The sequence below is a fragment of the Micromys minutus genome (genome assembly GCF_963924665.1).
Source record: "Micromys minutus genome assembly, chromosome: 7".
Lineage (NCBI taxonomy): Eukaryota > Metazoa > Chordata > Mammalia > Rodentia > Muridae > Micromys > Micromys minutus.
In genome coordinates, this window is record NC_137976.1 from 69,060,380 (window position 1) to 69,079,424 (window position 19,045).

At 45.7% G+C, this 19,045-nt stretch overlaps 1 protein-coding gene and 1 pseudogene across 2 annotated transcripts; one reads left to right on the forward strand and one right to left on the reverse strand.

Moving 5' to 3' along the window:
- The first annotated feature begins 1,263 nt into the window (after window positions 1–1,263).
- LOC308422909 (fructose-bisphosphate aldolase A-like) lies at window positions 1,264–2,259 on the forward strand (annotated as a pseudogene). The gene has a single exon. The product of its transcript is annotated as a fructose-bisphosphate aldolase A-like (transcript).
- A 4,802-nt stretch (window positions 2,260–7,061) lies between these two features.
- Window positions 7,062–18,302, reverse strand: ADIPOQ (adiponectin, C1Q and collagen domain containing). Its single transcript, XM_080918936.1, has 3 exons — window positions 18,146–18,302; window positions 9,321–9,548; window positions 7,062–7,798 (listed from the first exon to the last, which is right to left on the reverse strand). The coding sequence occupies exons 1-3, from the start codon at window positions 18,246–18,248 to the stop codon at window positions 7,278–7,280; spliced, it is 852 nt and encodes a 283-aa protein (XP_080775062.1). The 5' UTR covers window positions 18,249–18,302; the 3' UTR covers window positions 7,062–7,277.
- Window positions 18,303–19,045: the final 743 nt, after the last annotated feature.

The window sequence follows — 19,045 nt, forward strand, 5'->3', positions numbered from 1 at the left end:
AGTGTTTTTTTTTATTAGCTCAAATTTCTGGAGAGTGGGAAATCTAAGATTAAGACAGCAGTGTGTGGCCAAGCCTTTCTTGCTGACCCCATAGCAGAAGTTGTCACACGGCAGTGAGACAAAAGAGGAGAAAGTAGAACAGGCTGCCAGGGTGGACAGGTTAATCCTTCAGTAGAACAGGGCCCTTGTGAACGGCACCTGTTAATGACTTTGTCTCTTACTATTTTTAACAATAGCAACTAAATCTCAGCAGGAGCTTGGAGAACACAGTGCACCCAGTGCTGGGCCTACTTCAAGTTCCCACTTGAGGCCCCATTCAAAGGCTTTTAGGAGAAGGAAATCATATGCACCTCAAGGGAACCCGAAGACTGGTGCCGGGAAGCTGCCCCCAGGAGGCTGAGGGAGATATGACAATGTCTAGCAGTTCCAGCAGATGCCCACAGATCACAGCCCTGACCCCGACCACAAACTGAATCATACTCATCTGTTTAAAGTTTTCATTTTAGAATTTCACAAGTGCACACTTTGTTTTAATCAAACCTACCCCCCTAGTCCACCCCGTCTAATTCCTCCCCTATACCTTCCATTGTTTTTTGTCTCCCAACTTCCTACGCTATGCTAAAACGCTTTAGTGTCTCCTACATGTGTATGAGAGCCGGGTCATCTGCTGGAGCAAGGGGAGTCTCTCAGGGGCCACACCTTTGAAGAAAACTGATCCCAACAGCCCATCAGCTATCTGTTGCTAATGGTGTTCTGGCTAAGGATGGACCTTCAGAAATCTCTGCCCACACACTACAGGGAAATACATACACCTTTCATGCCACCGAGTAATTCTTTGTGACGAATGCATAGTTAATAATGTGAAGGAGCCAAGCGGGGTGACACACATCCTTTAGTCCCAGCACTCCAGAGGCAGAGGCAGGCAGAAGTTTACGGCCAGCCTGGTCTACAGAGTAAGTTCTGGGACAGCCAGGGTTATACAGAGAAACCTGGCCTCAGAGAAACAGAACAGAACAAAGTAACAACAACAACAACAAAATGCTTTCACATAGTAAATTTTGTTCAAAAACATGTTTATTTAAAGAAAAACACCCCTCCTCCCCACCCCAGCTGAAAAGGCTGCATACTCTTGGGACATTCGACAGAATGAGGTTCTGGTGACCCTAGCTGCGTTCCTTCCTTAGTCTGTCTGCCTACCCACCCAAGTACCCGACAGACCCGCCCCGTCCTGTGTCAGAAAGTACTGCTACTGCCACCGGCACCATGTCCTACCCATACCCAGCACTGACCCCGGAGCAGAAGGAGCTGTCTGACATCACTCGCCAAATTGTGGCCCCAGGCAGGGGCATCCTGGCTGCAGACAAGGCCACTGGAAGCACTGCCAAGCGCCTGCAGTCCACCGGCACCGAGAACACTGAGGAGAACAGGGGCTTCCACCGCCAGCTGCTGCCAACTGCTGAGGACCATGTGAATCCCTGCATGGGGTGGGGGGAGATACCAGATGGAAGTCCCTTCTCCCAAGTTATCAAGTCCAAGGGTGGTGGTGTGGGCATTAAGGTAGATAAGGGTGTAGTGCCCCTGGCAAGAACCAATGGCGAGACTACTACCCAAGGACTTGGGTGGGCTGTTTGAACGCTGTGCCCAGTGTAAGAAGGATGCAGCCAACATTGCCAGTGTGTGTGCTGAAGACTGGGGAGCACACTCCCTTGCCCCTTACCATCATGGAAAATGCCAATGGTCTGGCCTGTGATGCCAGCATCTGCCAGCAGACTGGCATTGTACCCATTGTGGAGCTTGAATTCCTCCCTGATGGGGACCATGACTGGAAGCGCTGCCAGTATGTCACTGAGAAGGAACTGGCAGCTGTCTACAAGGCTCTGAGTGACCACCAAGGCACATTGCTGAAGCCCAACATGGTCACCCCTGGCCATACTTGCACCCAGAAATTTTCCAGTGAGAAGACTGTCATGGCAAGTCTCATAGCACTTCATCACACAGTGCCCCCCTGCTGTCCCTGAGTCACACAAGCCACAGGCCTTGATTTTCTCCTATGGCTGAGCCCTGCGGGCCTCTCTGTCCTGAAGGCCTAGGGTGGGAAGAAGGAGAACCTGAAGACAGCCCAGGAAGGGGTGCATCAAGCGAGCCCTGGCCAACAGCCTCCCTTGTCAAGGAAAGTACACCCCAAGTGGCCAGCCTGGAGCTGTAACCAGTGAATCTCTCTTCAGCTCTACCTATGCCTACGAACCAGAGAGGACCTAAGGCTGCTCCGTCAACACCCTGAGCCCCTGTCTGGCACTTGCTACTGAAGGGGCCTCCAAGGTCTTTCCCATCACTCCTGCTGTCCTTGTGTGTGCAGTGTTGTCTGTGAACGTAACTCTGCCATCTTCCAGCCCACTGCCAAGAAAGAACTATTTAAGAGGGGGAAAAAAATAAAGAAAAATCCTCAAGTTGGGGGGGGATTAAAAACCCAAAAATAGGTGTGTGAAAGAAAGAGGGGGAGAGGAAGAAAGGAAGGAAAGAAGGGAGGAAGAAAGGAAGGAACAGAAAAAAATAAACATTCTTAAAACCTAGATATGGCTAAATGTTCTTAAGGAAGCACTTTTCGAATATGATTTGAGCTCAGAATACTTCCAAAGGGTGACCTGCTGGTGTCTGGACCCATGTCTGCATCCTCCTCAGCCTCTCGAGGCTCAGCAGGCAGCACAGTGCCGGGTTACAGTGAAGACCTGACTGCTTTGGCCTCCTTCCACCAGGGAATTTTTGGAACTTTGCACATTCTCTCCGCAAGTGTCGACAATTTCAAAGTCAAGTTCAAGGAACTCACACACCTTCTCGGGCCGCCCAACCTCCCCAGGCCCCTTCCGTTTTGCCCAGAGTGTTAACACCTGTGGAGTGTCCTATGACATTTGAGCCAAAGCAGGCCAGCCGTGGTCTACTTTTCCCACTGATTTCAAATAACGCTCTGAACAAAGTGCAAAATGGCAGACATCGAGCGCACCTGAAAGTGAACGGGAAGGCAGACATAACTGAATCCATTAGCTGTATAAACAGAAATAGCCTAGCTGAGCATCCTGGGTGTGTCTGTCTTCTTCAGCTCCTCGACTTAAGCCAGGTCAGGCTCAGGAACTGTATTTGAGACTATCAGGAAAGCTCCAGAAATCACCTTTGTGAACCAAAAGTAGCCTCTGTACCAGGAGTGCCCATAGAAACAGCCGACTCTCTTGATGCTCTTTCCTGGTTGCAAGGTCCTGATGCTGCAGGGCTCCTGCGCCTCTGTAGCTGCACAGACAGGTGCCTTTCCAGAGTCCCCAAAGAAAGCTTGCCTTGGGGACAGAGGGAGTGAGAGAGGAGGAGGTGCCTTTCAAACCGTTCAAGACAACCTAAGGCTTCTTTTCCATCTCTCTTAGTGCTTTACTCCAAACCAACCCTGGTTACACAAAACAGCACAAGAGTTCGGAAGGGTCGGGAAAGGGAGGGTCCGGGGAGCTGGAGAATGCCAGGAAGTGACCAGGAGGAAGCTTGCTGGAAACGGGTCCTTTACACTCTGTAGAGGTTCCTACATAGACTCAGTTCCAGGCTGCATAGACACAGAATAGATCCAAGGTCGCAGGCTCAGCCACCAAGTCCCAGAGAAGATGTCACACAGGACACACAGAACAGGGAAGATAATAACTACCGGTCTCAGAGCAAGAATTCACAAAGGAACCATGCCACGGAGAACAGGATAGTGTGTGTAATCTGAGCCTCAGCCAGTTAACTCTGCCCACACAAACATTTACTTGAGGATTTTAAGAGAACCCAGTATCTTGCTTCACAATACGCAAATGTGCTAGTTCCAACACAAAAACCCAAGCCACCCGGTATCAGAAGAACTGTGCAGAGGCCATGCATGGATGGAGGCCAACCTGGTGACACAAGGAGACACAAAGCATCACCTAATCCACTAAGAACCTGAGAAGTCGTCCCAGTATGGGGGGTAGAGGGGGACAGAGGGACATGGGGATAAATGGACAGGGGGAGAGAGGGATGGAGGGATTGAGGGCTGGAGTGGGTTTGTTTAGTTTCCTGTTGCTGTGATAAAGACTACAACCAAAAAGCAAGCAGGGGAGGAAAGTTTGTGTTTCAGCTCATCCATCTTGATCACAGTCACCAAGGAGAGCAGGCTGGGCAGAAACTGAAGCAGAGATCCTGGAGAGGAATGCTGCTTAATGGCTTACACCTCTTGTTTTTCTCAGTCTGCTTTCTAATACAAGTCAGGACCACCTGCCCAAAATGCTTCAAGTTTCTCTTCATTAAGGATGCTATTGGCTGCAGGCATGCTGTAAATTTCCTTTATTGTGTTGAGCTTTGCCCTTATATGCCTAGTCTTTCTAGGATGTTTATCATGAAGAGGTATCAAATTCTGACCAAGGTTTTTCTTTCTCTCTCTCTCTCTCCCATCTAATGAGAGGACCATGGGGATTTTTCTCTTTCAGTCTGATTATGTAGTAGATTGTATTTATTTATTTACAAATATTGAACCAGCCATGCATCTCCGGCATGAAGCCAATTTATCATGGTTGATTTTTTTATGTTTTCTAGAGTTCAGTTTGCAAATTTTTTATTGAGAATGTTTACATCTATCCGTAAGGGCTATTGGACTATACTTTCCTGACAAGTCTTTGTGCGTTTTTGATATTATGGTAATAACTTCATCAAAAGAATTTAGAGCTGTTTCTTCAGTTTATAGTTTGTGGAATAATTTTAGTAATGGTATTAGTTCTTTAAAGGTCTGGTAGAATTTGATTTCTGATTTTTTTTGGTATCTGTTGTAATGTCTCCCCTTTCATTCTTAACTTTGTCAGTTTGGATCTTCTCTACTTTTGTTAATTTTGACTAAAAGTTTGCCAATCTTGTTGCTTTTCTTAAACAGCCCTCTTTGTTGGTTCTTTGTAGCTTTCATTGGTTTGTATTTTGCTGATTTCAGCCCTGGGTTTATTTCTTCCCATCTATTCCTTTGGGGATATTATTTCTTCTTGATTTTCTTTCTAGAACTTTCAGGTGTGTTATTAAGTTATTAATATGTATGTCTCCAATTTTTATATAGATACTAAGTGCTATAAACTTGCCTCTTAGAGCTGCCTTCATTGTGTCCCATAGTTTTATATATGTTGTGTCTTAATTTTCATAGTGTCCCAGATTTCCTGGGTGTTTCGTGTCTGGAAGATGAAGATGATGATGATGATTTTAGATTTAACATTTCCTCTGACTGATCTATTTCTACTACTTTATCTCTAAAACCTGAAGTTCTCTCTTCCATGTCTTTTAATCTGTTAGTGGAACTTACCTCTGAGTTTTTCATTTTAAGTTTTATTTCAGTATGGTTTTTCTTTACTGTTACCATTTCTCTGTTAAATTCTACTTTCTTGTTTTGAATTATTTTTTCTTATCTCACTCAATGTTTGTGTGTTCACAGTCTTCATTCAGGGATTTATTCGTATCCTTTCTAAGTCCCTGGACATACTCCTAATTGCTATTTTGGAGCTATTCTGTCTTGTGCTTCAGCTAAATTGGATTTCTCAGTGTTTATCACAGTAGAGCTGCTGGCCTCTGGAAGAAGTCGGATGTCTTGATTGCTCTTTTTTGTTGTTGTGCTGTTAAATGGGTGTCTGGAATTATGACATTTGTGGGACTTCTTAGTGTCAATATCTGGTTTTTGTTGGGTGGGTAGTTCTTCGGTTGATCTTGATCCAAACTGACAAGCTATGGACCAGAATGATGCTTGGTTTTCAGTCTCGGGTCATTCTGGATTTTAGGCTTCAAACTGTCACTAGTCCCAGACCCGGAGCTCTGTTTCAGGATCAAGCAACCCCAGATGGGTGCAGTGGGTAGGGTAGGTGGCTAGCAGGTGGGGGAAAGAAACTGTGCAGTGGTCCTGAGGAAGATCTGGGGTCTGGCTCCATGAAAGATGGTAGAGGGAGAACCAGGCATACCTGGCTCTTGGCAAGCATGGCAGCTGAAGGGGATGAAGGTGAGCTAGGAGGAGGGACTAACACAGACAGTCAACATCAGACTTAACTGCTCAGGAAAGACAAAGACAGAGGAGGAGAAGGAGCACAGGAGCAGCCTAGCCGCCCTGGGCCCCAACCAAGGCTGTATTTCTTTTTCTTTCTTTTTTTTCCCCCTTTGCCCATCTTTATTGAGGTTGGGCAGTCTGCTACTTGCAATATAGTTACAATACAGCCTAACCCTCTCTCAACCCCAAATGCTTCTCCAGAAATAGAAACAGAAGTTGCCACAGCATGTACTTTTACTTGTAACATTGGAGTGGATCTTTATCTGTAGAAAGTCAGGACCAGCTAAGCTTTCAAAGACAGAGCCTCCAGTATCCTAGCCTAAATTTAAAAACAGCACCATTTGCATAGATGTCAGTTACTCTGTTTCTTTTATATATATATATTTCTTTATTAATTATATATAAACACACTGCAGCTGTCTTCAGACACACCAGAAGAGGGCATCAGATCTCATTACAGATGGTTGTGAGCCACCATGTGGTTGCTGGGAATATGAACTGAGGACCTTTGGAAGAGCAGTCAATGCTCTTAACCGCTGAGCCATCTCTCCAGCCCAGTTACTCTTTTTCTAAGCCTTGAAAGTGTCACCTAAGCAGCCCTCCTGAGGGAAAGTTTCCCACTGTGAGGCACTTGTAATTCTATTTCCCACAAATGGGATGGGAAGGAGACCTCTGCCAACACCCCAAAGGAGCATGTGCTTTTGAAAGCCAGTGCCATCCAGTGAGAACAGACCATATGTGTCTTCAGACATTCACCAACTCAGCAGTGAAGAGAGTAGATGCTGTGTTTCATGTGTACCTTACAGGGTTTGTGTGAGCAAGATTTGTGTACAGTGAGCAGAAAATAACACCATCTACTTCCAGAGAGTCATGAGAATATTTTGAAGCTCCCATACTAAATGTTATTTTTCATTCTGTTATTGCTACTATGTAAGAGTTGTGGAGACCAGGAAGTGTTTTGTTTCTTTGTTTTTTGGTTTTGTTGTTGTTGTTGTTGTTGTTGTTGTTGTTGTTTTGTTTTTTTTTTTTTTTTTCTGAACTAGGAACACAAAAACTATTTTTTATAAAGTCATTTAATGAAGGAATGAGTACACATGTGGATAATATTCAGAACCCTCAAAGTAAGCAATAAAATCAATCCCTCAAACTAAGCCGAGAGCTTGTCGACTGTTCTTTGATCCTTGGGGTGCTTAGGCTATGGGCAGCTCTGAGTTAGTTGCAATCAGTTGGTATCGTGGTAGAGAAGGAAGCCTGTAAACGTGGAGTCGTTGATATTATCTGCATAGAGACCATTGTGGTCCCCGTCTCCATACACCTGGAGCCAGACTTGGTCTCCCACCTCCAGATGGAGCAGCACAGAGCCAGAGGCCTGGTCCACATTCTTTTCCTGGTACTGGTCATAGGTGAAGAGAACGGCCTTGTCCTTCTTGAAGAGGCTCACCTTCACATCCTTCATGTACACCGTGATGTGATAGGAGAAGTAGTAGAGCCCTGGAATGTTGCAGTAGAATTTGCCAGTGCTGCCGTCGTAGTGATTCTGTTGGTTGTAGAAGATCTTAGTAAAGCGAATGGGAACATTGGGGACAGTGACACCGGTCTCCAGCCCCACGCTGAATGCTGATCGATACACATAAGCTGCTTCTCCTGGCTCTCCTTTCCTGCCAGGGGTTCCGGGAAAGCCCCGTGGCCCCTCAGCTCCGGTCATTCCAGTATCTCCTGTCTCACCCTTAGGACCAAGAATACCTAGAAAGTGAGAAGAAATCTGTGAATGGCGATACAGAACTGCCCTGATTGTTTCCAGTGAAACCTCTACCCACAATCCACTTGACAGGACAAGGAAACACGTCATCTCCACTTCCGGCACTCTCCACGGCCGCCTGGCAGGTTCCCAGAAGTTCATCTCCAACCGTATTTTTCAAAGCTTTTATGGGTGATTTAAAAGATGAGCAAGCAGATGAACTTTCAAGCCAGATAACATAGCCTTGTTCATTGTTCTCTGGTTGGCATGTGAATGGTTTGCTCTGGTGGAAGCTCTGAGTTATTAGTGGTGAGTCGGGGTCAGTAGATGTTCTGAATATTATTTATCCATTTATTCATTCATCTACTTATTCCTTCATCCCATGCCTTTCCATATGCCCCAAAGCACAGCAGATTTCCAGAAAATAATCTCCTGTAAGTGTCGATCATAGTTACTCTATCCTGCCAGCTCTTTGTGCACTGACTAACCAATCACTGTGTTGCCTTCTATCCCCTCTGTCCAGATGTCCTCCCTCCTCTTCCCTCTGGACCCATCCTTTTGAGGCGTGTCTCAAGCCCTACCTCCTCAATGTAGCCTCATTGTTAATCTGCACCCTCACTGAGTACATACAACCTTTGTATCCCGTGCCTTCAGCATCTGCACACACTCAGAGCATGAGTCTTGTATATTAGACTTGTCTGATGTAAAAATTATTTAAATCCCAGCCTGGGGTTTCTACCCCACCTTTGGTTATTGAGTTCTCAGATGAAAGACACTCACAGCCTTTATATTTATAACAAGCTGTTTATGTTATATATTTAAACCACACAAGAGCTGGGCAGATACCTAGCCTCTATGCTATTGGAATCAACTTTCCTATTGATAAGCCTGAGTTATTACTTACGTTATATTATATGTTTCATCTGGGCTGCTTTTCACTCCAGTTGATCAGCCTTCAGGGCCAGGCTCTCTTGACTCTTACCCCATGGCTGCTTCCTTGCTCTTCTTTCCCCTCCTTCTCTGAACACAAGCCCAGGAAACCTAAACACTATCTGCATCTCTTCTTCCCTGTTATTAGCTGTTGGCATCTTTATTTCCCAGTCCGAAATAACTTGGGGGCAGGGTCACTCGGCATCTTACATACAGACTCTCTCATTTCTGGGGCACAGTCTTGGGGGAAATTAGTACAAGCAGCATTCGGCCAACCCACTACACTTGTCTTCTTGACTAAACCAAGGTACCAAGTGCTTCAGAAATGCATGAAAAGCGCTTTTGAATACCAACGGTTAGAGCAAGAATTAAGAGGAAACAAGAATAGGAATACATTGGTAGTATGAAAGGGGTAGGCAGAGAGAAGGTGAAGCCATGAATACCTCAGTAGGTACCATCCAGTCCCTTGCAAGGACAGTGAAAGCTTCAACATGCATATAACCCCCCCCAAAAAAGGTGTCTAAGCCTTAATTAATAACTGAAACCACTTACCCTGCAAAGGCACCCCCAGCCCTGGTACAGAACTCTTCTACATACCTGCATCTCCTTTCTCTCCCTTCTCTCCAGGAGTGCCATCTCTCCCATCACGGCCTGGTGTCCCATTGTGGCCAGGATGTCCTGGGATGCCTGCCATCCAACCTGCACAAGATCCCTTGGGCAGAGGGACCAAAGCTCCTGGTCCTTCAGTTGTAGCATCCTCAGCATGGTTGGGCAGGATTAAGAGGAATAGGAGAGCTTGCAGCAGCAGCATCCTGAGCCCTGAAACTGACAGGTGCAGAGTCATGGGAAGGGCAGACTCGAAAGGCACATCCAATCAGGACCTGCATTGTGGCCTATCCATCTATGTGGAATCTTCTCCAAAGATCTGCATCTACACACTCGCCTCTTCCAGAGAGCCTCCAATGGCTACCCAGTCCTTACTCTCCCAGGAAGCTTTTATTCAGTGTCTTAGTTAGGGTTTTACTGCTGTGAACAGACACCATGACCAAGGCAACTCTTATAGGAACAACGTTTAATTGGGGCTGGTTTACAGGCTCAGAGGGTCGGTATATTATCATCAAGATGGGAACATGACAGCATCTGAAGGCTGCTAGCAGAATGCTGGCTTCCAGGCAGCTAGGACTAGTGTATTAAAGCTAACACCCACAGTGACACACCTACTCCAAGGCCACACCTACTCCAACAAGGCCATGTTTCCAAATAGTGCCACTCACTGGGCCAAGCATATACAAACCATCACACGCAGACATCCTCTTCTGAAATCTACAAAGGGTAGCACAATCTTCTACATCCAGTCTTCTTTCAACCTCAGAATTGTAAATCCACAGGTGGCAGGGATGGCCTAATTCCAGTCTCCCCATCCTGAGTGCAGGACCAGACACACGGAATATTCCAGGATCCCATCCTGGGTTTCTCGCTTGCTCCATTCAACTCTAAACAGCTCCCCACTCCCCTCTGGGACTCTTCTTTTCTCCCTCATTTTCATATACACATATGCACTTGTGTGCATACACACACACACACACACACACAGAGAGAGAGAGAGAGAGAGAGAGAGAGAGAGAGAGAGAGAGAGAGAGAGAGAGAAGAGAACTTTGTGTGGAGACAGTGGGGGGAAATCAACTCTAATTCCAAAGAATCAGTTTATTCTTTAAGATGGCAGAAATTGTTCTTCACCTAAAGCTCTTCTCCTCTGTTCCAGTCTTGTCATTTCCTAGCGTTTATAATCACTTAAAACACATGCATTGCCCGTCTATAGAATGGATATGGTCCAGACATCTGTAATTGTTTTAAACTTGGTTTATTTTTTTAGGTTATTTTCACTTCAAAATATTTTATATTCTGCAACAAATTATATCATATATTGGTTTAAAAATAATCAATCAATCAAAGCTGTCCTCAGGCAGGCAGTTTTTCTAGAGCCTATTTTTCTATTATGATATACTCCAAGATATAAATTGTTGGGCCAGAAATCTAAACTTTCTGTCCTTTGGGGGTTTTTCAGGCAGGGTTTCTCTGTTGTAGCCCTGGCTGCCCTGAAACTCACTCTGTAGACCAGGCTGGCCTAGAACTCAGAGATTCTCCTGCCTTTGTCTCCCAAGTGAAGGAATTAAAGGCATGTGCCACTATGCCATGATTAACCTTTTTTAAAAATGACTAATTTTGTTTTTCTGTGTGTGTGAGTGTGTGTGTGTGTGTGTGTGTGTGTGTGTGTGTGTGCATGTAAGTGATTGTGTATGAGTGTGAGTGAGTGTGTGTGTGTGTGTTCATGTAAGTGATTGTGTATGAGTGTGAGTGGGTGTACCCAAGGAGGCCAGAAGAGGACTCCTGGGACTGGAGTTATGGATGGTTGTAAGGCACCATGTGTGTACTGGGAATCAAACCTGGGTCCTCTGGAAAAGCAACAAGTGAAAAATCCTAACCATGAGCTGTTCCTCTAGCCCACCTAAACATAACATTTTAAAGTTTTTTGTTTTTTTGGTTTTTGTTTTATTTTTTAGATTTCATTTGGGCTGGAGAGACAACTCAGCGGTTAAGAGCACTGACCTGCTCTTCCCAAGGTCCTGAGTTCAATTCCACATTCAACCACATGGTGGCTCACAACCATCTCTAACGGAATCCAATGCTGCCTTCTGGTGTGTCTGAAGACAGCTACAGTGTATTCATACATGAAGTAAATAAATAAATCCTTTTTAAAAAGAAGATTTCATGCGCCTGTGTGTGTGTGCACGCTCACACTTGCATGTGCTATTTGTGTACAGGAGCCTGAGGAAGCCAGAAGAGGATGACAGATCCTCCAGGGCTGGAGTTCCAGTGCTGGGAACTGAACTCAGATCCTCTGGAAGAGTAACGTGCGCTCTCTCAGCACCTTTTTAAAATCATTTTCTATACACACCAACACTACGAGATACCATGGTGCCACCCAATAGAGCGTTAGTGTATACACACGAAGACCTATCTCAGGCTGAGGCTGTCTCTCCATAGCAGGGCAGTGGCCGAGCATACACAAGAACTGGGTTTCTTCCTCAGCACAACAAAGAATAGGCAGGCCTGGCTGAATTACTCTCGCCAGCTTTGGGTATTCTCAGTTTTAAAAAAGTGTATTTCTAGCCAAGGAGAGTGGTAAAGGCCTTTAATCTCAGCACGTGGGAGGCAGAGGCAGGCGAGTTTGCAACCAGCCTGGTCTACACAGAAAGTTTCAGGTCAGCCAGAGCGATATGGATATTCTGTTTCAAAAACCAATCCAAACAAAAACAAAAGATATTGCTGTTTTAGCTGTTAAATTTAGTGAGCAAAATAAAGGGTTTTCATTCTTTGGTCATTAATAAATTGTACATTGTATTGAGAATGCTATTTTTTTAATTTCCTCATTGTGTACCTGTATAAGTGTTCTCTGTCGGTTAACTTACCATGGTCACAAAGTGTTTCGACCTCCCAAGTGTTGGGATTACAAACAAAAGCCACCACCCCATGGACTTTTTATTAAAGCTTTATCCACTTTTAATATAAAGTCTTAGTATGTAGCCCAAGTTGGCCTCCACTTCAGGACACTCCTCCTACCTTGGCCTCCCGGAAACTGGGATTACACAGGTGAACCAGGGTGCCCGGCTCCTGTGGCTGTTTCTATTTAGAGGTGATGACCCCCTCCCCCACAGTGCTGCAGCTCAAACCAGGGTCTCTCTACTCATCTCTACTAGGCAACTGCTCTGCCACTGAGCTATGTCCCATCCCTTATTAACATTTCTGCAAGCAATTGTGTGTGTGTGTGTGTGTGTGTCTATGTGTGTCACCGTTATGTCTTCTTACATCACACTGTCGTGACTTGCTCTGTAAGTGCAGAGCGTCCTTCTGTCTGTCATCCCCATTTCCAGGTTACAGAGCCTGTCGTCTATGTGTTCAGCTCTGTTGACATTTTCCTGGTTTCCAAGCCATCAGACGACTCTTGTCACCGGGAGGCTTTGGTAATATCCTGTCTTCCTTGCCTTTCTTTATACTCTGTATGTTTAGTGTCACTCATTACTGTACCTGTGACTTTTTTAATGTTGCTGGAAACTGTAGCGTACGATCATTTTAATACCTTTGATTAAACTCGTCTTTGCATTCCCTACTGCCTTGGCACCTCATTCTCTAGATAATCCAGTTCTAGTTAACAGTACACAACGTGGAACTGGAAGGTGTGAGGAGGAGAGGGCCAGAAACAACTGCCTGAGATTGCTCTTGGAGAACAGGAGTCTGCCCCAGACTGGCCATAGTGTCTCTGGAGAACCTCTGTCGCCACCTACTGAGTCTGGAGTGGTTGGGAACTAGTCTCAGCAACTGCTACAAATAAAATGAGACAGAGCTTAGGTCTGGTCTTCCCCAGAGTAAAATAAGCAGGGTACAGAAGACCAGAGGAATGTCCCCAAATGCTCCTCTTATAATTAGAAAGAATGCTTACCCTGAAATGCTTTTATTACAGTTAGTTAGTTAGTTAATTGGTATATTGTTTGGTTGGTTAGTTGGCTAATTTGTGTGTGTGTGTGTGTGTGTGTGTGTGTGTGTGTGTACCTGTGCCTGTACGAGTCAGTTCTCTACTTCCAGCAGCTGGGTCCTGGGGAATGAACTCAGGCCATTATTAGGTTCAACATCTTTACCCACTGAGCCATCTTGCCCACCACTGCTCTGACACATTTAAGATGTCATCTGTCTTGTATCAACTCCACCCTTCTTACAGCTCCAGCAATCATATTCCTGAGAACTTCAACTCAAAAGTCTAAGCTGCACCAATCTTTTCCATGGGGGAAATAAACAAGAATCCAGAATGTTTAGGATAATGTAGGCAGTTAAGGAGAACCCCGAAGACAAAGTGTGGCTCAAGACTTATCCCTAATGCAAGGAAAGAAGGTAGAGGCAGACCTCTAGAGTTTTCTAGTTCTCGCTGCTAAAAAACCAACAACCTTTCTCATCTAAGAACACATTCTTTTCCCACGCCTCCGTGTTCTCAATGCCTTTCTCTACTCACAGGTCTGGTTGTTCCAGAATTCCCCAAGTGGTATAGGGCAGGGGTACTAAACACTACATATCCTTAGCTGTTCCTTTTTAAGATTTATTTTTATTTCTTGACTATTTGAATATGCATGGGGGAATGCACCTATGTACCCACGGAGAGGAGAAGTCATTGGATCTCCTGGAACTAAGTTAAAGACAGTTGTGAACTAAGCCATTTGCAAAACTTCCTCTGCATATACTTTTAACTGCTGAGCTCTCTCTCCAGCCCCTAAGCATCTGGGTGCTAAGGACAGACCCTGACTGAAGGCTTCCCTTTCACCTAGTTCTGGATGTAAAGTCATCTACAGATAACCACTGAAGGACAACACAGAATGCCTCGGTTTTTTAATTCAATATTATTTCTATTTTTTATGTAGACAAAGCAATTGTTGCACTTTGATTTTGAAAGACTTTTTTTCTATAGGGGAAACACTACTGAATGGAACCTAGTACTGAACATAAATCTACAGCTAGATCATGTTACAAAAGAAATATTTTGGTTAGGCATTGAAGGTAGATGGCAAGAATCCAGTGTAATGCTCTGCATTTGGAAAGCCTTTGTCCCACCCTCTTACTGAATGGTCACATTCATTTTGAAGACAATATGGGGTTACTCAAGGAGACATGTTCTCCAGTACAGAATAATCAGTTCTTGCCCTTTATGTGTTTTTTGGAAGACTAAGTGACAGAATCCATGAGCCGAGCTTAGTGAGGTGTCTGGAGTAAGCTGGCGAGCAATGACTGTCACTTATGACTGCACTGATTTAGGGATGAGGAACTGGAGCTGCTGAGTGCTTAAGTGATAATCCAAGATCCAACAGAAGATGTGGAAGTGGTGCCCTGGCCTGAAAACAGACTCTACCCAGTCAGGGAAAACAAAAGTACTGCAGCTATATACCCTGCCGTTTAGTACCTTTCCCCATGGGGAGGAGGTGAGAGACCAGAGACTGTCAATCAAGTGACCTGGCTTCCCAACCCTCTACCCATTTTGCCCCCATCTGCCTCCCGGCTTTATACTCTTTGCCTAGAAATGTGATTTTACAATATTATCATTAAGTCCCGGTTGGCAGAAAGTGTGGAGCATTTTGCAAACTTAGAAAATACTGTACACGTTCCTGAGAGAGGGGAAGCACACAAATATTAATGCATCACCCGATGCTGACAGCTGCTGAGTTTCACTTCACCCACATAGCCTCAGGGGACCCCCACCTGAGACATCTGGGAGCCGGAAAGGTTTGTTCATTTCTGCCAAGAACAGGAAGTAAACGGGTATGACCGGAAGTGGTGGTGCACGACTTTAATCCCAGCACTCGGGAGGCAGAGGTAGGCTGATCCAAGTGGGATTGAGGCCAGCCTGGTCTTTAGAGCGACTCCAGGACAGCCAGGGCTGTATTATCTGTTACACAGAGAAACCCTGACTCAAAATTTAAAATAAATAAACAGATGTCGTCCGATGCCCCACTCTGGCCGTCCTACAAACTGCACTGGACTCATGCAGAGGAATGGCTGCCAGGACCACAGTCTAGCGAAGGAGATGGGAAATTCCACTTTGACCCGCTGCACTTCGGCAGCAACAGCAGAATCTTGAGAAATTCAAGATTGGGTTTCCTCTGGGAGAGATGAGGCTACAAGGAGAGAGGAGGTCACTGAATATGGTCTCAACGTCCCCAGCCAGTAAAAATCACAAAGCACAGGGAAATGCCAGAACCAAAAGCAACTCTGGAACCCTCCCATCCTTGCTCAGCAGAAAGGCTGTGTGCATTTCCTACGCCCTGGTGGACGTGCCCTGTGTGCCGGAAGCCCAGTTTTGTCAGTTGTTTTCTACGTCATGAGACTGTAAGGAAGGGACAGGACCGCACAAGAGGGGAGGAAGCTCAGAGAGTAGGAAGATGAGCCTTGAGAGATTTCCAGCTTACAAGTCAGCATGGCCTGCAGTGCTACCTTGAAGATTAGCCTCAGAGCTTGGGCCCGGCATCCTAACCTTCTCAGTGGGGTCCTGTGAGATGAAGAAGCTTTTGCATAAAATACTTCACTGTGGTTTTTGTTTTATGAGACAGGGACACACACACACAGAGAGACAGACGGATGGATGGACAGACAGACAGAAGAAGGGAGAAAGGGACTCCTGATTGCCCTGGAACTCTGTAGACCAGGCTGGCCTTGAACTCATTGATATCCACCCATCTCTGCCTCCTGAATGCTGTTTAAAGGTGTGCACCATCACACCCAGCACAAAGTACTCTTTGGTTTTATCTCATTTAGCCCATAGACAGCCTTGCTTCTCACTGCAATAAACAGAACCTGAGACTTGAGGAGACCAAGACTCTAGCTTAAGCTCATGCAGTCTTTGGGTTGAATGGCGTGAGGAGGCCATGCTTTAAGACTTATTTATTTTAATATGTGAGTATACTGTTGCCATCTTCAGACACGTCAGAAAAGGGCATCAGATCCTGATTCTCTTACAGATGGTTGTGAGCCACCATGTGGTTGCTGGGAATTGAACTCAGGACCTCTGGAAGAGCAGTCAGTGCTCTTAACCACTGAGCCATCTCTCCAGCCCCTGAAGTAGCCATTCTTAAGATTCAAAGTGGTACCTGAGGGTAGAGCTCAGTGGTGGAGCGTTTGCTTAGTGTGTATGAAACCCTAAGTTCAATCCTCAGTAACACACAGTAAATAAACAAACAAGTAAAAAGTAAGTTAATATTCACAACTTCACAATGGCACAACCGAATCATAAGTGGTAGTACCAGGAGGTCAGACACCCAAAAGTTACCCTCTCATCTCTCTCTGTGTGCCTGCCATAAAATGAGCATGTCTGCACAATTAGACTCTTATGTGCACTTGTGCTAACGCACTCACGTGCACACACACACACACACACACACACACACACACGATATTTGTAAGTGCTTGGGGGATGGCTCTGCTGACAAGTGCTCTCTTGTGATCCCCAGAACTCATGTAACAAGCTGTCACCTTCAACCCTGACGCTGGGGTAGGGGATGTCACAGACAAGAACTCCCCAGAGATCAATGACCTCAGTCTCGCCTTCTTCATCAAGCTCCAGGTTCTGTGGGAGACCTTATCTCAATAAATGAGGCAGAGATTAAGAAAGATATGGAGAGACACTGCTGGGTTCCACAAACACATGTATACATGTTCACACATGTATGACTAGAAGCAAGCCCCATGTCTCTTAAGATTCCTCAAGACACAGGTAGAGAAGCATTAAGGATTTCTGTTAAGCCTTTGAAACCAAACTGCTCCAAGAACCAAGCTGCACTCTCATACCCCTCTGGCCTGCCCTCTTGCTCCCAGAATGACTCTGACCAAACCCCCTGCCATCCTTTTTAATGAAGTCACGGGGAGTGAGATGGCTCTACTCTTGTGAGGCTTGATTCCAACCCCATTCTCGGCATGCCTTTGGACCTTGCATCTGGTAGCCAGCAAGGCAGGTGGAACTCTGTGAGCTCAGTTACAGACTGGTCTTTGTTCATTCCAAGCCAGTCAGGAGTACGTAGTGAAACCCGGTCTCAAAAACAAAAGTTTTTCAGATCAGGGACTTTCATATCATGACACACAAGAGGCTGCCTTGACTTCCGAACCACTCCCTCCATCTACCACCAGGGTTCCAATGCTGGATTCCCAGAGTAAGAGTTGGGTTTGACAAAGACCAAGCAGGTGCAGTGCCTCTGTCAGAAAATATCTTTCAAGATATGGCTTTCCGTCCAGATTGCCACTATCTCCCAGGTTCTCGCCACTTAGTGTTGCCCAATCCCTGCTCACACATCCCCTAAAATGTCTCTGCGCAGACAGATGTCCCAACTCCTCAGACCACACCCATGTTTCTGCAGTCCTGACAAAGTGTTCCACAGCGCATGCTCCACGCATGTCTGCTGAGTGGAACTGAGTGATAGACACGGATTCTGACCTCAGCTGAGCTTCCTCGGGCTGCCTCTCTGCCTGCTTCTGTCACTGTACCTCATAAACCTGAGAAGCAATAGATCCCACTTTCCAACCGAGTCTCCTCTACGGATAGACCCTCCTACCTCACTAACTCCGGGTTCCTTTTGCAGTGGGCACCTCGCCATCAAATGAACGGGGCAAACTTCAGGTTAGGTTTAAGCATGTGGACCAAAACGTTATTGTTTCTCTCTTAGAGCTTTGAGGAGTTAAAGAAAAGCCTCCAAGCTTATCTGCCCCAACCATGTTTCCGTGGCTTGATTTTTCTCTACAACTATCCTCACACAACTGCAGAGAGCAAAATCTGAACACAGCCCAGCCGGGATTGGGGATTCATACCCATCCAGCCAGGAATTTCGAACTGGTCTTACCTTTTGGAGTAGTCAGATCCAATGGCAACCCGTACAGACAGAAATGAGGAGAAAATAGCCTGGTCTCATGAGTCTGGTACTCATGGGGACCGTCAGACCCCATCTCACCATTGGCCAGCTTAGTCAGAGCCAGTAGCCAATAAGTGGGCTCCTTGCCGCTTGCAGCTGCCTTAAGACTCCACCCTAGGGAACATGGTTTAATCCAGCTTGAGTCTGGAACGCCAAGTAGAGCTTCTGTCAAGCCCTCCTGTTCCCAGGCTTCAGCCGTACTCTACCAGAGCAACAGATGGGACAAAGGTAAGGACAATAATAAAAACAACATGCTTCTGAATGCAATAAAAAAATATCCTCAAGTCAAATGAGTTGTCCAGGGGTCAGGAAACCTCCCTCTTCCTTAAGTTTGTCCTGGAGAGTCAGCAACACCAATGCTCACATGCTCCTCCCACTTTCTGTGTGTAAGTGTGAAGCTGTGTGGTTCACACATTGATATTTCAGTAAGAATGAAGAGGGTCGGCACTAGAATAAGAAATAGAGGGGCTGGAGAGATGGCTCAGTGGTTAAGAGCACTGGCTGCTCTTCCAGAGGTCCTGAGTTCAATTCTTAGCACCAACTGTAATCTCGTGGGATCTGATGCCTTCCTCTAGTATGCAAATGTGGATGCAGCCAAAATGCCCATATAAATAAACTAATCTTTAAAAAATTGAAGGTGTCCTCCACTTGCTAGCATGGACCCCATACGGAGAAAAGATCATGTATATGAGTTCTGAAAGCTGATGTACAGGAAGGTTTCTGATGTGGTGTGAGGCAAGTTCAAAGCTCTTAGGAATTCCAAATACTAAAGTCTATGGTCCCTTACAGAGTTCAAGCCCAATGTCACAGAACACGGACCTTGACGTTGGA